Source organism: Pseudonaja textilis, chromosome 1, assembly GCF_049901715.1.
Source record: "Pseudonaja textilis isolate UNSWEBS1 chromosome 1, rPseTex1.2, whole genome shotgun sequence".
Taxonomy (NCBI): Eukaryota; Metazoa; Chordata; class Lepidosauria; order Squamata; family Elapidae; genus Pseudonaja; species Pseudonaja textilis.
In genome coordinates, this window is record NC_141990.1 from 309842952 (window position 1) to 309860056 (window position 17105).

General features: G+C 35.8%; 1 protein-coding gene across 2 annotated transcripts in view; it reads right to left on the reverse strand.

Moving 5' to 3' along the window:
* The window catches only part of DDHD1 (DDHD domain containing 1), a 42721-nt gene that overhangs the window by 8083 nt on the left and 17533 nt on the right, over positions 1 to 17105 (reverse strand). The window contains exons 3-9 of one of the 2 annotated variants that reach the window (XM_026698748.2): positions 11309 to 11410; positions 9051 to 9179; positions 8065 to 8212; positions 6646 to 6752; positions 6174 to 6280; positions 1753 to 2015; positions 1215 to 1290 (exon numbers count right to left, since the gene is read on the reverse strand). In XM_026698748.2, coding sequence (XP_026554533.1) covers positions 1215 to 1290; positions 1753 to 2015; positions 6174 to 6280; positions 6646 to 6752; positions 8065 to 8212; positions 9051 to 9179; positions 11309 to 11410 — 932 coding nt within the window. The remainder of the gene's footprint in view (positions 1 to 1214; positions 1291 to 1752; positions 2016 to 6173; positions 6281 to 6645; positions 6753 to 8064; positions 8213 to 9050; positions 9180 to 11308; positions 11411 to 17105) is intronic. The other variant, XM_026698749.2, reaches the window with a different exon arrangement.

Here is a 17105-nt window from a genome sequence, read left to right on the forward strand (position 1 = left end):
CAACAGCTAGGAGGACAGTCAGTTATGTTATATGCTTGCATGTGGGGTCCCAAACATGTTAAGGACCCCATTTCCTGGCTATATTGATAGTTATAATTTTTTGCAGTTCATAGACAGAAACATACATGTATTTATGTATTTTGTTTGCACTTGGTTCTAACTGTTCTTATGATTGTTTACACTCCAGAGTGACTTGTCTGAGAAGAATGGCTATAGAAACTGAATAAACAAACAAGAGGCAGTTTAATCCGCAACAGGAATGTGGGTGTGACAAATATCCCAGAAGGAACCCTCCCTAATTTCTTGGGCTCTAAAGGCAACTGGGGAGAAATGTAATTTCAGACTTGCAAGATTCTGTTGTTGTAACCTTACAATAAAGAAGAACTGTGGCTCATCTGGGTGTGTTTCCTGTGTGGGTTGGCCATGAAACGCTGCCAGAAGATGAACAACAAATAAGTTTTAAAACGTTTAATATCCAACATCCTAGAGAATCCTATATGCCAGGATACAGTGATGGATGATCTTTTAAAAAGTCCAATACCAAATATATGGTAATTTTTCCATAAAATTAAGCTACAGTTATTAAAATGTGTTCAATATCAGAGACGCAACTTCTTCAAAACAATCTGATCACAACTTGCAGATATACTGATTGGCTGACAGTAATAGATGCCAGCTTCCTATTATACTCATATTCCTTTGTATAAACTGCATTTTTAAAAAATGATTTTTTTAAAAAAACATATGAACTGCTAGCTAGATTGAGATGACAAGGGAGAACAAAATTGGGGAGAAAAAGGTAAATTCACATATTTTCAGTGATGTATCTTTTAATGTTGCAGAGACAGAAAACTCGAGGCAAAAATAGTATCCAAATTTGCATAACTTCTTTTCACTGGGAGTGTACATATTGAAAACAATTCATGATGTACAGCCAAAACCAGCTAAATGATGTTAGTTAGCCTGACTCAGGTCAGCAGGTACCACACCCTTCATGTCTTGATTATTTCCTCCTATCCTCTGTTATATAATAAGGAAAATAGTGCTTTTTCTGTTTGAAAATAATCCATTTCCTGGTAATATTTGAATTAAGAAGTTTTGTATATAGAAGACGTATTCAAGTTGAAAGTAGAATTGGTAAAAAAAAAAAAGTGTTGACCAGCTTGTTAAAAGTGACCTATCAGAAAGAAAAGACATTCCTTATCTATTCATACCTTGAATTTTAAGGCAGGTGTTTTGGCTACAGTTGATGTCTTTAGTCCATGCAATCTATCTTCTATCTCCCTCAGCCTAGGAGAAAATTAACACCGGCATTAATGTTTTTAATTAGAACACCCAGTCCATTCTATTTATTTTCCATATATATGGCAACAGTGGAAAACATGATATTTTATTTAAGAAAACAGTGGAGGGGGGAAAAAAATCACCCTTTTCCCCATGGTTCATCTGGCCCATCCCCTAGTGAAGAAATGAATAATCTTTAAAAAATGTCCCTGATCTTCCTAAAAGGCCTTTATGTAGACTGAAGTCAACTAAGTGTTGCATGCATCATTACATTACTTCTGACAGTGAAGTCTAAAAAAAAAAAATCATGGATAGAAATGGCCTTCAATATTTATTTTACCAAGGCACAGCTGAACTAAGATCTGCCTATGTATCAACCTATCCTGTTTTCTCAAAATGGTGCTGAATCTGCTCATGGATTTTCTTCATGCCAGGGATCTCTTTAGTAATTCAAGGACATTTTCTTACTGTTTCTTGGTTAAGTAAAACTCTTCTAGCAAACGCTGCTCCTCGTAGGTCATCCAAGAGTGCTCGAGAACATCATATTCCTTCTCAAGCAACTGTTCATAGAGCCTGACTGGATTCCATCCTGTCATGATATCATATGTAATCACACACCCTAAGGAATGTGATACAATAGACACTTTCCCATCTTTTTCTGTAAATTCTGGATTCCGGGAACAGAAAAGTGTGTACAAACGATTCATCTCTTGCTGAAGGCCTTTTACCAGCTGTATTAAAAGTGTCAAGAAAAGAAACAGAGAGAGAGAGAGAGAGAGAGAGAGAGAGAGAGAGAGAGAGAGAGATGAAAAGATCATTTAAAAACTATTCTGCATATTGTTAGCTTCTGCATTCCTGCTTATATTTAAGTGCAAATTTTATGGCCAATCGAAATGGACAGAAAAGCAGATGAAGAGCAACCAGTTTTGGCCTCCACATTTAATGGAATAGTAGCTTTTAAATGTATCATTTAAGTAAACAAAGAGCAAAGTCTTTTAAAAAGCTAAAACAGAAAGATTGCTCGCAGCTTAACCCATTAAAATGCCATCTATTTAACAATATATATTAATCACAAGCAACCTGTTTTCAGGTACAAGATACTGTAGAGAGGCTACCGGTATTTAGATAATTAACAAATTAGAGCAGATTGAAACAAAGTAATTTGCAACAAGAGGATTCAAATAAACATTGTGGAAAATCTGTGTGGAGGCACGAAGTATCATTAAGGTTTTCTACTTTGATGCAATCAGATCAGGCAGCATAAATATGGAAAGGAGTATCTCAAATAGCAGCTAAAGGATTGGGCTAGAAATTGGGGTGCCATTTTAGTTCTCTCTTAGGAATGAAAGCTGGCTAAGTGACTCTGGGGCACAACAGGGTTGTTGTTAGGAACATAGAGGGTAGCAATATTGAACTGACCCAAAATAAAGTTGGGATAAGCATTTCATAATTAAGTAAATAAACCCTATCTCAGAAGATCAGAACAATCAGCTCTTTTTATCAGTCATATTTATGCTCTGTTTCTGTTGAGTGGTGCAGTCCATTAGAAAAGACAATAGTTATTTCATGCATAAGTTCCAAGTCTGGGAGAGGGGGACCTGAAATATGATTTGTGATATAAGAAAAAATAAATGGCCTGGCTATAAAAAAAGAGAAAAATTGCAAAATGAGAAAAAGATAGTAGTGACTTTTTGTAGTATATAGTAGTGTACCTAATTTGTTAGAAGTGGGAATGAAGTATCTACTTGGTATATTTGAAGAATATAATAGTTTAGATACCTGTTTTCGACCCTGTCCCTGCTATGGAAATTTCTTATTACAATGTAAGCCTGACCCTTTCTAATTAAATAAATTTCAGGTGTGTGGCAGAGTTTTTGCTTTCTGACTATCATAACATTTAAAGATCTTTCTCCTTTTTCATAGAAAGTTATTGATCACCAAAAATTGTACACCTCTTGACTATATGAATATTTATTCTATTTATCATACTATTTGTCAGGGGAAGAATATCCTGGATGCTACAATCCATCGTTCGTTTATTCTTCAAAAATAGTTTCCTCTTTTTAAATTTTAAAATGTCTACTGACGCTATAATATTTGACTGATCTTTTTCTTTATGTAGCTTACAAAGCACATTTCTCTCTGACTCCTACAATCAAATTTCTCATCCCAATTGCTGGATGACCTTCTTAAACTATGGAACATTTTTCAGTTTTTCAGTTTTTAAGGAAAATCTCTTAAAGAGATTGTTACCCTCTTAGGGTAGTTAATTTCATTTTGAAACTGAAGGGAATAACGTATTCTCATGCAAAAATATTGAGAGGGGATATTTTTCCTCATAGAAATGTCTCCTGCTTCTACACTTCAGCTCTTTGCTGCAGCTAACAATTGATTCTTTGTAGGATAAATCCTGTGATCTCATTATTTGCAAACTGCTCCTTAGCTCACTTCTTACACCATGCCTACTAATTAAGTAAGCAACCCAACACACTTAAACAGCAAAGGAACTACTGCACTTATACTGGAAATGTTAGAAAATTATCAGTGAGAATTTTATTAGACAAATCATGGAATTATTTTTGTAAAGGATAATTAAAGTTGTATTTTTATGTAAAGTTGGATAATTGCAGAAGCTGTAGAGGATAATTTAAGTTGGGTTTAATTCCGTATTCAGTTATCAAAGCATACAAAAACTCCTGCTGAATCTGGATACAAAGTCCAACATAATTTAACTTTTTGTTCAAACAGTAGCTAGACAAATCATCTTAAAGTGCGGTGTGAAGGCAAGAAACATTTCCACTATGCTTCTTGTTTAAACAATATTTCATGCCATTTCTAATATTGGAATGATATAGCTACTGATAGATTTATTTCTTATGGATGTATCTAAATCCCCTCCAAGTCAAACTGGTTATCGTTACTGCATCTGTGATATTTAAGTCCATAATTTCATGGCATACTGGTATCTAAAACGACATCTGTAACAACACAACAGCCTAAGGCAAACAAATTTTCAGCCTCATCTAGCTCACAAGGTCACTGCAAATAAAACATGTTGACTCAGTCATGGACAGTTATATATTTGCTAACCTGTGTAGACATCACATTATAAGAATGGACTTTAAAAATTTACTACCAATAACCATGATTAATTGCACATTCCCCCAGTGCTGACAGAAGTGAGATTTATTTAATGGATACACCCCACAAGTTACATGTGTCTGAATCAAGTCTGTATTGGGCTACTCAATTGCTATCACTGCATAGCTGGAATGTAGAGACTCGAAGAGGAGGGTGACATAGTTAAATATTATTACATCCCACTTTCACAGCACAACTTACTATACTTCTTTCTTGCCTCTTGCTTGGTAAATGAGGGACTATAGGCTGATACTTGTAAGGCTAGGTTTTCCAACATCCAATTGGTGCTGTGATAGTGTCTTTTGGCACACAATGTCTGGAAAAGATGCTGACCATACCCTATTACTGTATTATTTTGGAGTATAAGACGCTCTGAAGTATAAGTATGAGCACCTAGCTTTGGGGGAGGAAAACAAGAAAAAAAAATCTGCCTCTGCCTCTCAGCAATTTGCTTCCTTGCAGCCAACAGCCAACAGCCTGATCAGCTTCAGCACCGCTTGATTAGCACAAGAAGGTGTCAGTTGGATTGGCCTTCCGACAATCAGCTGTTTCAAGCTGCAGGGATTGCCATAGCCTATTGCCGCCTCTGTTCGCCTCATTTTTGGCCTCTGCAACCTGTTTTCAGCCTCCACATGCCCCATTTTCAGCCTCTGTGTGCCCCATTTTTGGCCTGTACTGGATAGCAGGGATTGGAATGGGTGGAAAATGGGATGCATGGAGTCTGAAAATGGGGCAGGCGGGAGGCCAAAAATGGGATGCCGAGGCCAAAAATGGGATGCGCGGAGGCAGCAATAGGCAATGGGGATCCCTGTAGCCTGAAACAGCTGATCATCTAGATCCAACCGACAATCAGCTGTTTGTGCTAATCAGGCTGTGCTGAAGCTGAAACAGGCTGTTTGCTGCAAGGGTGGGGCTGGTGGGTGGGTGGGGCTTCAGCAACATCCCCTGTATAAGATGCACAGACATTTTCATCCACTTTTGGGGGGCAAATAAGTGAGTCTTATACTCCCCAAAAATACAGTACTCACTGTGTGATTTGACTATAGGACTTCCAACTGCAGAGCCCTACCATGCAGGAAATATCAGGGCTCCAATAAATAAGCAATGAGTGTGGAGGTGCCCTATGTAATAGCTTCTTTTCTAAACAATCTCTCTTCTCTTTATTGTTTGGCACTAAGAATTCCCCTTTTAGAGTCCTTCTATTAACTCAAAGCCTGGTTATAATGAGGTTAAGAACCAAATTAGAAAAACCATGAGGTCAGTGCTGAACCTTCACCTTTCCTTCTTGAATAGAGAATTCTATAGAATGGTTCAACCCAAGACATCATTTTTATTTATTTATTTAATCTAATTTATATATCATTTCTGCAATTGTTTCTTACAGGATTCCCAATCATCTGTACAGGCTTTAATATTTTAAATGATATATTCATGCCAATCTAACTGAAAAGCAACCTTTTTTGTCATTTCATTTGAATTTCTCTCACTACTGCTTTTACCCCCCAATACTCAGTGTTCATTTAGTTCACCCATATTCAAAATAAAAACTTTAAAACTATGACTGGTTATTACCGTACATAAAAACAGAGGACAAGCATTCATTATTTTGTTGCTATAAAATGAAACTTCACCCTTCCTATAGAATGGAACTTCACACTCTTCTTTAAGATAATATAGAAACTGAAGTATGCTTAACTGAAAAAGTTTTTGCTGGGCCATTTTTTGTCCACACTTAACAACATACATACCTCATCTCTATAGAGGGGACTTGTGTAATACATTATGTCCATTGCACTGCTGTTAAGCAAATCCCTTAGTCCACGAACTTTATCTGGAGTAATAGAGTCAACAGTGTCTAAAATGAAAAAAAAAAGGAGATCAAAGTGTGATAAAACCTTAAATGATTCAAAATCAACAATTCAAAACATCTAAATCCCTAACTATGGAAATTGCTCAAGTGCTGTAATAATGTGCTTATTCATCACTACCAATGTTTTCCTTCCATATCAGTTTAGGCAGCTGAAGGATGTTTGGGATTAAATTTAGAGCCAACGGACTTAAATAAGCAGATAGCATCCAGAAACATTTACAATACGAATGGGTTTCTTGCTACTTGTTCACTGAACAAGTGAAACTCAGTGCTAGAGAATATATTTAAAAAATGCCACTTTCCAAGTATTACCAATCTTATCAGGGTGTTTTTTAAAATGAAAGAAATACCTCCATCAAGTGTAAGTTTAGATCTCCATTCTACTGGCAAGAATTCAACATGTGTTGCAAGGTTGCCAAAATATTTCTCTTCAATTTTCCTTGCAGTTTCCCGCATCCTAGAACATAAAAAAAACAAAAACAAAAAAAAACAAATGCTAGACTGAAAAATAAGACTACTTCTCATAAATAACAATAATCTGCAAAGCAGACATTTATAGGAAATCATCTTGCGCAAAGCTATACAACAAAGGATATTCTTGGGATCTGGCTATCTTAAGAACCAACTTTCTCCTATTGTTTCTATTTGACCAGAAAGTTCTGGTAAAGTCGACAGCTATAAAGCTCTGCCATCTTGCAAGAGCCAAAATTCAGCTGTCACATTTCATGGAAGGGTGGTGGTGGAGGAGTTGAAAAGTTCAAGGTTATTCTGTATGTCGTATTAAGAAATTCCAGTTGCAGTTAATTGGTTCTTGTGATTTATGAAGTGTAGAAGTGGGAGGAGAGAAGGTGGATTCTGTGTAACCTGTGAAAATAATTTCACTTTGGGAAATTGCCTTTGACATGTCAGATCTGTTTCTAAATAAATCAATTGGAGAGAAAATGTCTTGGAGTGACTGATATCATGGATACTTTCTGGATGCCTTACAGCATCTTCTTTATAGCTCCACCTCTCCTGTGAAATAGAAATCTTCCTGACTAGCTCTAAGCCTATAGTGCTTTTGCAAATCTATAAAAATCTGGTTTCTTTAGCAGGTCCTGGGATAAAGTGAGGTGATTTGTTCTATGATAGTGCATTCTGATGTTCAATTATGATTTTGTTTCATTCTCTGGTGACTTGTATTTATTATAGCTTACTTTTTCTTATTTTTATGCCACTATTTTTAACCCTCATATTGTACAACCTGTGCCCCACTGGGTCATTGTTTCAGTTACATTTTGTTACCTAAACAGGGAAACAGAATGACTATAGGTGTGCAAAAATGTTGTGGGAGCGAGAGCTCCTTCCTTCCTTCCTTCCTTCCTTCCTTCCTTCCTCCTTCCTTCCTTCCTCCCTCCCTCCCTCCCTCCCCTCCCCAGACATCTTATTAAAGTCTGATTTAATTTCACTTCAGGGAAGCAAAGATTTCTGTAGTATTCAAAAGTTTAGATCAGAGCAAAACACCAGTCAACTTTCTAAACATCATGTAAAACTTCCATCATGTTTATCTGATAAATGAAAAAAATCAGCACTGTAAAAGCTTCTAACAAAAACTGTAAATCAATACAAAAGCAGGTTTTTGTAGCCTAATTAAAAAGCACATACAACTCCTTAAACAGCTCTTAAGTATATTTAAACAAAATTAACTTATTTATATTTTGTAGCATTCTTCCCATTTACTGATGGTAAATTAAAAATACAGGTTGCAAAAAAAGAAATGAAACACTTACATGGCAGTATTCCTTATAATCCTTCCTTGCTCTATTTTCTGTCCAATGCCATGTACAACAAATACAATGTGAGTTGTTGGAGAAGGCTTGTCTTCTAATGTAGCTTCTTCAACATAGCCTCTATGAAGTCTGGTCCCACTACTTGAAGCTGCAGAATGAAATTGGCACCATTTAATTCCACTGGAAAAGCCAATTACTTTGTGCAAAACCATCTTTTAAGTGCCCAAGCAAAAAGGTTTATTTAAAAAAAATTTATTTAAAAATTGTATTTAAATTTTTTTCATTTGCTTTAAATTTATTATAATGCATACTAAAAAACATAGATACACAAGATGTATGTGTACTGCAGGAAGAAGGGTGTAGATTCAATAGTGAGATTAATTTTAACCCTGCAATGTTACTACTTCAATAGCAGAGATTTGTATGTAGTGAAAAACTGATGTTTATAGGTATAACAACAGCAGAAATCCACATGTAATGAAATACTGAGATTATTTTTTATTAAAATTGGGGAAATCCAAAGTTAAACCATAAGCTCACTAGATAACTTTATGCCAATTGTTTTATTTTTGCCTATTCTACTTAAAAGAGTTTTGTGAAGATTAAATGAAGGGAAAAATCCCTTTGAATTACAAAAGAAAAGAAATATAGTTGCTATGTATGAATAAAATTATATATCAAAACAATGTATGTTTCTTTATCTTAGATTGGGGTAGCCAAAATATCTTGGGGAGGTCAGCTATGTTACAGTTGAAAACCATCCCTTTATCACAAACATTTAGTAAGTTTGGCAGAAACAAAAAACTCTACTTTGTGATTTTAGGTTAGAGAGCTAATGTTAAAGTTGCATTTCTGAGTAGCACAGGTTCATTATTAGGTACAATTCAAAAAAATAACCAATTCAGTTTTCACATTTTTCACGAAAACATACAATATATTCAACAAGGATATTTTGACAATGTACACAAAACTTTAATTAGTTTTACCTTTAGAAAAACCTAGCTTCTGAGAGACTGTTCTTGCAATTTTTGAAGTTGTTGCATCACTATATAGATATACCTCATCGACACTGTGCCAATCTACATGGTTGCGACTCAGCTTCAAACTATGAACAGCTGTAGCAAAAAAAAGGTTTTTAATATAAATAAAATAAATACCGCATCTCTTTCAGAAGTAGGCATAGCAAAAAACAGGGAGAAGGAAACACAAAAACAAGGGTATTAATATTATATATTAGCATGTTACCCAAATATCAAATGGTGAATAATGAAAACACATTTGTAGCTAGTAATGTTTTAAAAAGGCAGCTAGGTCCAGTATGATTGATTCTTTTTCTAAAAGCTCAAAAACATGTAGAATTTTTTGTTGTTGATAGTTAAACAATTCTTGTACTCCATTTTCATCACTTATTTTGCTGCTTTTGTATAATATTGTAAATTTATTATGCTTATTTTGATTATAATAACTTGTTATGAGATAGCACAGTGCACTTCCAGCTATGTAATTTTCATCTGAACAGGTAAACGTATAGTGTGTGGAGTATAAACTTCCTGGATATAAGTGAAGATGAAATTATTCTTCACATAAAAATATTCAACACTTAACTTCTGTGTACCCTGCATTTATTATTTAAAATAGGGAATGTTTGATCCAATGTTTGGTCCCTCTGCTGTTCCCTAAATAAATGTTAGTTGCCTGCAGTTCTCAAAGGTCTGCCATCGTCTAAGAGGTTAAAATATTTAGGCACTACTAAAGATTCCCATGATAGAATAAAGACAACAAGATGACAAGTTGAAGAGGCAAGTTATTCACATGAATGGTTTTTGGAGCAAAAAGAAAATTGTGCTTGAAAAGGTACACATTTTTAGCCATTGTCACATATACGCTACTCGATGATAAACATAAGTTAATACATTATGGTGTGGTAAATTAAATGTTACATAAAAAAGCAGGCTGAATCCCACCTGTTTCATTTTTATTCTTTCTGAAGAGTAGAAGATTTTGGAGGAGAATATAAGAAATAGCATAGCATTTCACTATTAGCAGTTTCTAACTTCTACATCCAATCACTATTGGATTTTTTTTTTAAAGGCAAATCTTCCTTAAATATATTTAGCTTACAAAGTAAAAATCTTTGATCTTAAGATTAAATGCCATGAGTTAAACATTCTAATTTCACTAAAATCAACCAAGGATTTCCTCGGAGGTGTGGAATTACCCTATAGGTCATTAACTCATCAACTTTTACCTTGAGTTGTACAAATAAATGCAGGATATATACATAAAGATGCATACATATATAAATGTTGCTGATCAACGATAAGATGATTAAATCCACACCTTAAAATGGATTTTCAGAAATTATTTCTGAGGCCTAATATGCATGTTGATTTTTTTAACGGTTAAAATATGTATAAAGAATCAGAAAGCTGCCAAGGAAAGTATACAAGGAAGTCCATTGTTAGAACAACCCCAAACAGTGATGATTCTTCCCAATGTTATTTTACTGGATCTGTGGTAAGCATGAAGACTTGACAAAACTTATGGTTGTTCAAACAGTAATTATTTTTTTATGAGTCCATTGTGAAAAGATAGGAAAAATATATTTTCCTACTTACTTTACTATTTTCCTCATGACAAGTCCAACAAAGATGCAAATGAGCAAAGAAGAGCAACGAACTTATTTCTGTGATACCTAGGGGCAAAACATCTGGCCCAATATCCATTTCTCTTCCTCCTCACATTTAAACATCTTATATTAATCTACTTTAACATTTTCTAAATTATTAGGTTTGTCAGGTTTAATCAAAGCAATTTTATTAAAAGTATCCAATTAGTTTTATAGTTGAACAGGCATTTCATTATTATCCATATAATTTTCAATAAACAAATCATTACCTGGACTCAATTTATAAAAACCTTGCCCTTTTTTTGAAAGTGGAGGGTATTCCATGGCCAATTTTTATGTCAAGTAAATAATGTACAAAATATTTTGGAATTTTAATTAATTGTTAGTATACTTGGTCACAGCACTGCCAGCTTCTAATTTTCTCTGTAGGAAGCCATGCACAGATGGTCTCATTAAGATCCACAATGTCTCCTTTTTTGTTTTGTTTTGGAATCAGGAAATATCAAAATTGTGCAGAGGGGAAAGCATTTGGTTATCTAAACGCCCTACAGTGCTAGCTACAGTGTAAAGCTTCCTATACAAGAAGACAAGAACAGAAATCTGTGATTACTGTACCTTCAGACCACTTGCGTTTAACCCCTGTTGCCTCTGTATTCTCCTTATATCCTCTCCATTTGAACAGAGAATGGAGGGAGAAGGTAGGTAGGTAGTTGGCAACTAAAAGTAAAAAGACCGAGCTTCAAAGTGAACTTTTGAGAAGGTTCATAATTGGGTTTGACAGGGAACTATCCTAAAAACTAACGAACACAGAAAACAGAATAAAAATAATATGGATAAATGCCAGCAAAACAGAAAAAACAATGATTTAATGAGGAACCAATTAAATATGTAAATAAAAAAATAATTTTCCTTACTTGCTCCCTGATACAAGTAAGATTATGTTTAAAGAGCAGAAAAACAGCAGATATGCAATGTAAAAATGAATGGCTTCATCCATCACCTGTGAATTCATAGATATATCAGTCAGCAATTTTACTGGGATTACAAAGCACAACTCTGTAACATAGGCTCAGGACATTAGGCAGCCTAAAGAGATAGCTAAAAACAAGGGAACAAGGGAAAAGACCACCGGTAGTTTTCCAACTCTTGAAAGAAAGACAGGAAATTCCCAACATGCATTATCTATTAACAAGACTTCCATTCCTGAACAGCACTGGAGTTTCCCTGTGGTGGTAAATGCACATCCACTGTGATGCTTTCAATACTCATTTTAAGCTTCCAAGCTATTCAATGAGAATATTGAAAAAAGTGAAACCCCTGAAGATTACTGTGCTGTAGTTTGATGGACTTACCTTACCCCCACAGGTAGATGCCAGTGCTGTTCAGTGTAGGAAGGGACATCACAAGGTGAATGAATGCTGAGGTATCTCACAAGTGGCAAGCTAGGAATGAAGAGGAAGCTGCTGTGCCCCACCTAAGAAACAGGAGAACAATAAGCACCACTAAGGTCAGTTGGCATTCAAACAGGGAGTCGAGCTCACTTGAATAACAAAATGTGACAATTTTAAAAACTGAGCATCAGTTTGGAAGTCTCTGTTTGAACCCAAAACAAAAACAAAACCTTAAATAGGTTACTGAATATTAGATGTGGTGGTGCATTTATTGGACCCAACTGATCTAATTAAGAAAACATAAATTAAGATATGAGATAATGTTGTCAGAACCACTGAATGATCAGAGAAAATAATAGCTGCAACTAATTAGTAGCACCAAAAGAAAGATTTCTATATGTTTCTATATGTATGTACCTATCCAAGTGACTCCCTCCTATCAGAGTGCTCAGTAATCATTTTCATAGTTTCAAATGGCAATTATACATTATAATGAAAACTTTAAACTCTAATGCAGATCCAAAGTCCTTCTTAAAGAGAAATGCTCATTGCATGGCATTTATTCTGTCTCACTTCCTTCCAATCAACTACTACTGATAATACATTATTGCCTATATTTTTCCATTTGCTTTCCATGGTTGGCATGACACAGAGAATTCTGTGTGAAAGATTATCCTTTAAAAAGGGAAGGCAGCATATAAAAGTCCTTCTAGAAGTTTTTGCTTTAAGCCCAGAATAATAATTAATGAAGAAACAAAGGGAAAGAATTAGTGTGATGAATCTCAGAAGTTCTAGGGTAAGATGTTATTGCTAACTTTGAACAGCGATTTCCTACCTATTTAACTGTGCAATCAATCATGCTGTAAAATCTCTGGTACTTTACCAACTTCCCATTGTTCAACGTCTGAAAAGACAGCCAAGAAATTAGTGAGGCAGTTGGAAACTGGAGGGTGAATTGTGCCAAAATATAGAATATTATGGGTTGTATGGAAGAATAATTTTCCATCTCATTATAGAATCTAGGAGCAAACACAGAGGAAACATGCTTTTCTTTGAAATGTTTTCTCTGTGTTGGGTGTCAGAGTCTAGACAGCAATGATCCTGCATTTTTCATCTAATATATAGTATTTCTCTTCCTTATGTCACAAGAACTTTGTTCACCAAGGTTGGCTAGGGATGGAATGGGGTATTTGTATTTGTATGTTTTGCTTCCCGCCCCCCCAAGAGATTTAGTAATTTATTGCTACTTTTAAATTTTTATCACCTTTGTTCTAATTTTTTTGTATCCTGGGTTTTCCTGGATTATAATTCAATATGATATTTATTTAAATGATTTATGGAGTCAAATTAAATATTGTATGCTACTATGAATAATATACTAATAGAAATTGTTTTTCTCTTTAAAGGATCATAAAACAAGGATGTAAAAGGCAGACACCATCAGGGAACAGATGCAATCTACTCGTTCACAAAACTGGCAACCTTCCAATTTCTTAGACAGAAGGACAACAAGAATTTTGCCACCCTGCACTGGTTGCCAGTTTGCTCCTAGATTTGATTCAAAATGCTGGCTATTAGATATAAAGCTCTACATGGCATAGGTACTGGTTATTTGAGGGAGTGCCTGCCCCCACAGTATTGGCCCAGCCAATTCAATCTGGCCGGACTGGTATGTTGCAAATTTCTTTGATTAAACATGCCACCTTTTTCTGTAACAGCACATACTCTATGGAATGAGGTTCTCCTTAGATCTGGATGCTCCTATACTGGTAGGATTTCAAAGGGCCTAGAAGGATCTTTTTTCTTGCTATTTGTAAATTGCTCAGTTATTGGAGTCGGACAGTATATAAAGTTAAAATAAAATAAGTAGTAAGAAATGTGGGCTGGATTCACTCTAATCCTTTAAAATGAACAACCTGAAAACAACATTACATTGCAGTTTCCTTCATACAAAACTGAACATAACAACCAGAGATTCTATCTTGGCTACAAAATTATTGCCACTATATCCGTAAAATTTCCTTTAAAAATGGTAACAGTAAAGTCTCCATTTGTAAAGCTTTCAGTCATTTTTGAGACTTCCTTCAAAAATATTTTGATCTTTATTACTAATTATGTATGAATTTATAAGATTAGACCAGGGGTGGGTTTCTACCAGTTCTGTCCACCTCTGTAGAACTGGTAGCTCTGAATAGCAGCAGACACAGAATCGGTTCTATGTCTGCTGATGTTTTTGCCCACCCGCCCACCCGGGCTCTTACTTGACCTTTATTTCCTGATTTTTTCAACTTCAGCTGCCGAACAAGGCACAGCTGCAGTTAAAAAAACAAGAAAAGAGGGCTGTTTCAAGGGCTGCTTCTCTGCAGGCAGCATGTTGATGACGATTTACAGGCACGTGCAGGCAATGTGCAGGGAAGCACATCATAAATCACCGAACCTCGTAAATGACTGAACTGGTAATAAACCCTGTCAGTTAACTCTGTCGGATCCCACCCCTGGATTAGACTCTACATCAATCCGTAAATTGATTCCAGATATAATGTAATGGTATATGGGAAATACTTGAAGGAGGAGAGGGGAAGCTGTCTAGACTTTAGGAGGCAATCAGACAAACGGGGAGCCCTTGGTGGCTTATTGGTCAGAGAAAGAAACTTAAGAAGGACCTGCCCCAATTGGTCAGGCTGTTAAAAGTGATGGTGGGATATTTGTACTTTCAGACTTTCAAAATTATGTAGCCCTACAATAAAATAGAAGCAGTTCATCCTGTTATCTTTCCTATCTGATTTATCTGAGAAGGTTAATACATATAGCCAACACAGGTAAGAAAACTTTGACAAGTGAGACAAAACCAGTATACTGCAGTAACTTTATGAATACTACCATCAGATGTCTTCACAACATAAATGTTCTGTTTGTTCTCTTGCAATAAGTTATAAAGTATTCTGCAAGTTATTCTTTATTGGTTGACAACCTGTTACACCAGGGGTGGGCTGCTACTGGTTCTGCCCGGCTCTATAGAACTGGTACCTCTGAAGATCAGCAGACACCGAACCGGTTCTGTGTTTGCTGCTGTTGGTCCCACCCGCCTGCCCAGGCTCTTACCTGTCCTTTATTTCCTGCTTTTTCAACCTCAGCGGCTTTGCGCGGCACAGCTGAGGTTGGAAAAAATAGGAAAAAAGAGGCTTTCCAAATGCTGCACACCTGCGTGCAGCGCTTTTCTGTTGTCCAGGCAGCACAGCTAAAGGTTTTTTTACATGCATGCACAGCAAAATGTAGTCAGCAAACTGGAAGTAATACCAGTTGAATCCCACCACTGTGTTACACCTCATGTTATTTCTAGAATCAAGCTATTAAGAACATAGCAACAATTTTTTTCTTATCTTAGATTTTATAAGCCCATTATAGAGTAGATGAATGGCATAAAAATTTAATGAATTAGAAATAAATAGTAATAATTACTGAATTACACAGCGATAATTATGCTCACACATAAATTGTAAGCTTGGTGTTAATGTCTTGTCCTCATCCTAGTTCAGGAGGATTATTTATATATAGTCTTCAACAGGGGTGAGATTCAAATTTTTAACAACTGGTTCTGTGGGCATGGCTTAGGTGGTGGGAGTGGCTTGGTGGTCATGTGACTGAGTGGACATGGCTTGGAGGTCATGTTATTGGCTGTATGTGGCCAACTCAATATCATTCACATCGAGGCACGCATCTCCTCGCCTGGCCTCTCATGACTGTGGGGATGGTGCAACAGTCATAAGTGTGAAAAATGGTCGTAAGTCACTTTTTTCAGTGCCATTGTAACTTTGAATGGTCACTCCACACAAACAAAGTACCACCAAAGGAGGGGAAAAAAACTCCAGAGAAGTTCCTGAGACAGGAAGTCTAGTCCTGCCAAGAATGTAATAAGGGTTAATTTTGGTGACCTTTCAAAAATTAGAATGGCACTGAAAAAACTGATGACTGATGACAGTTTTTCACACTTGCAACCACTGCAGTATCTCCATATTCACATGATCAAAATTCATACACTTGGCAACTGGCATGCATTTATGGCGGTTGCAGTGGTATGTGACTACCTTTTATGACCTTCTGACAAGCAAAGTCAATGAGGAAGCCAGATTCACTTCACAACCATGTTACTATTTTAACAACTTTAGTGGTTCACTTAACAACTGTGGCAAGAAGCGTCAAAATGGGGCAAAACTCACTTAACAAATGTCTAATTCAACAATAGAAATTTTGGACTTAATTATGGTTGTAAGTCTAGAACTACCTGTAGTGTTAGTATACATCTTTGTAAACACCAAACAACCAGGAGCAAGATTTACTTTCCATTTTTCATAAATGTATTTCTTCTTTTTCAAAGTCATATAATTGAATTACCTTTACTACTGTATACTAATTTAAGCAATTTATTTTTGATAAAGTTATATTTACTGTTAGTCTATACAGGTAGTTCTCGACTTACAACCACAATTGAGCCCTAAATTTCTGTTGTTAAGTGACACATTTGTTAAGTGAGTTCTGCCCAATTTTGTGACCTTCCTTGCTACAGTTGTTAAGTGAATCATTGCAATTGTTAAATTAATAACCTGGTTGTTAAGTGAATCTGGCTTCCCCATTGACTTTGCTGGTCAGAAGGTCACAAAAAGTGATCACATGACCTTGGGATGCAGCAGCAGTCATAAAGATGAGCCAGTTGCCAAGTATCTGAATTTTGATCACATGATCACTGGGATGCTGCAAAGGTTGTAACTGAAAAACAGCGTGGTTATAACTTTGAACGGTCACTAAAAGAACTGCTTGTCAAGGACCAACCATATTGTTGCGTGATCCTAGGCTTATCTGCTCTGAAAGAAACAACTATCTTTGTTCACAACTTCCTGAATCTCTTCCAAATCACCTATCCTCAAATGTTAGCATTACAAACCTATTTTCTCTATCCATAGTATGTGGAATTTAATTCTCATAACCATCCCTATGCATGCTTTTCTAAAGTTAAAAAAACCCTC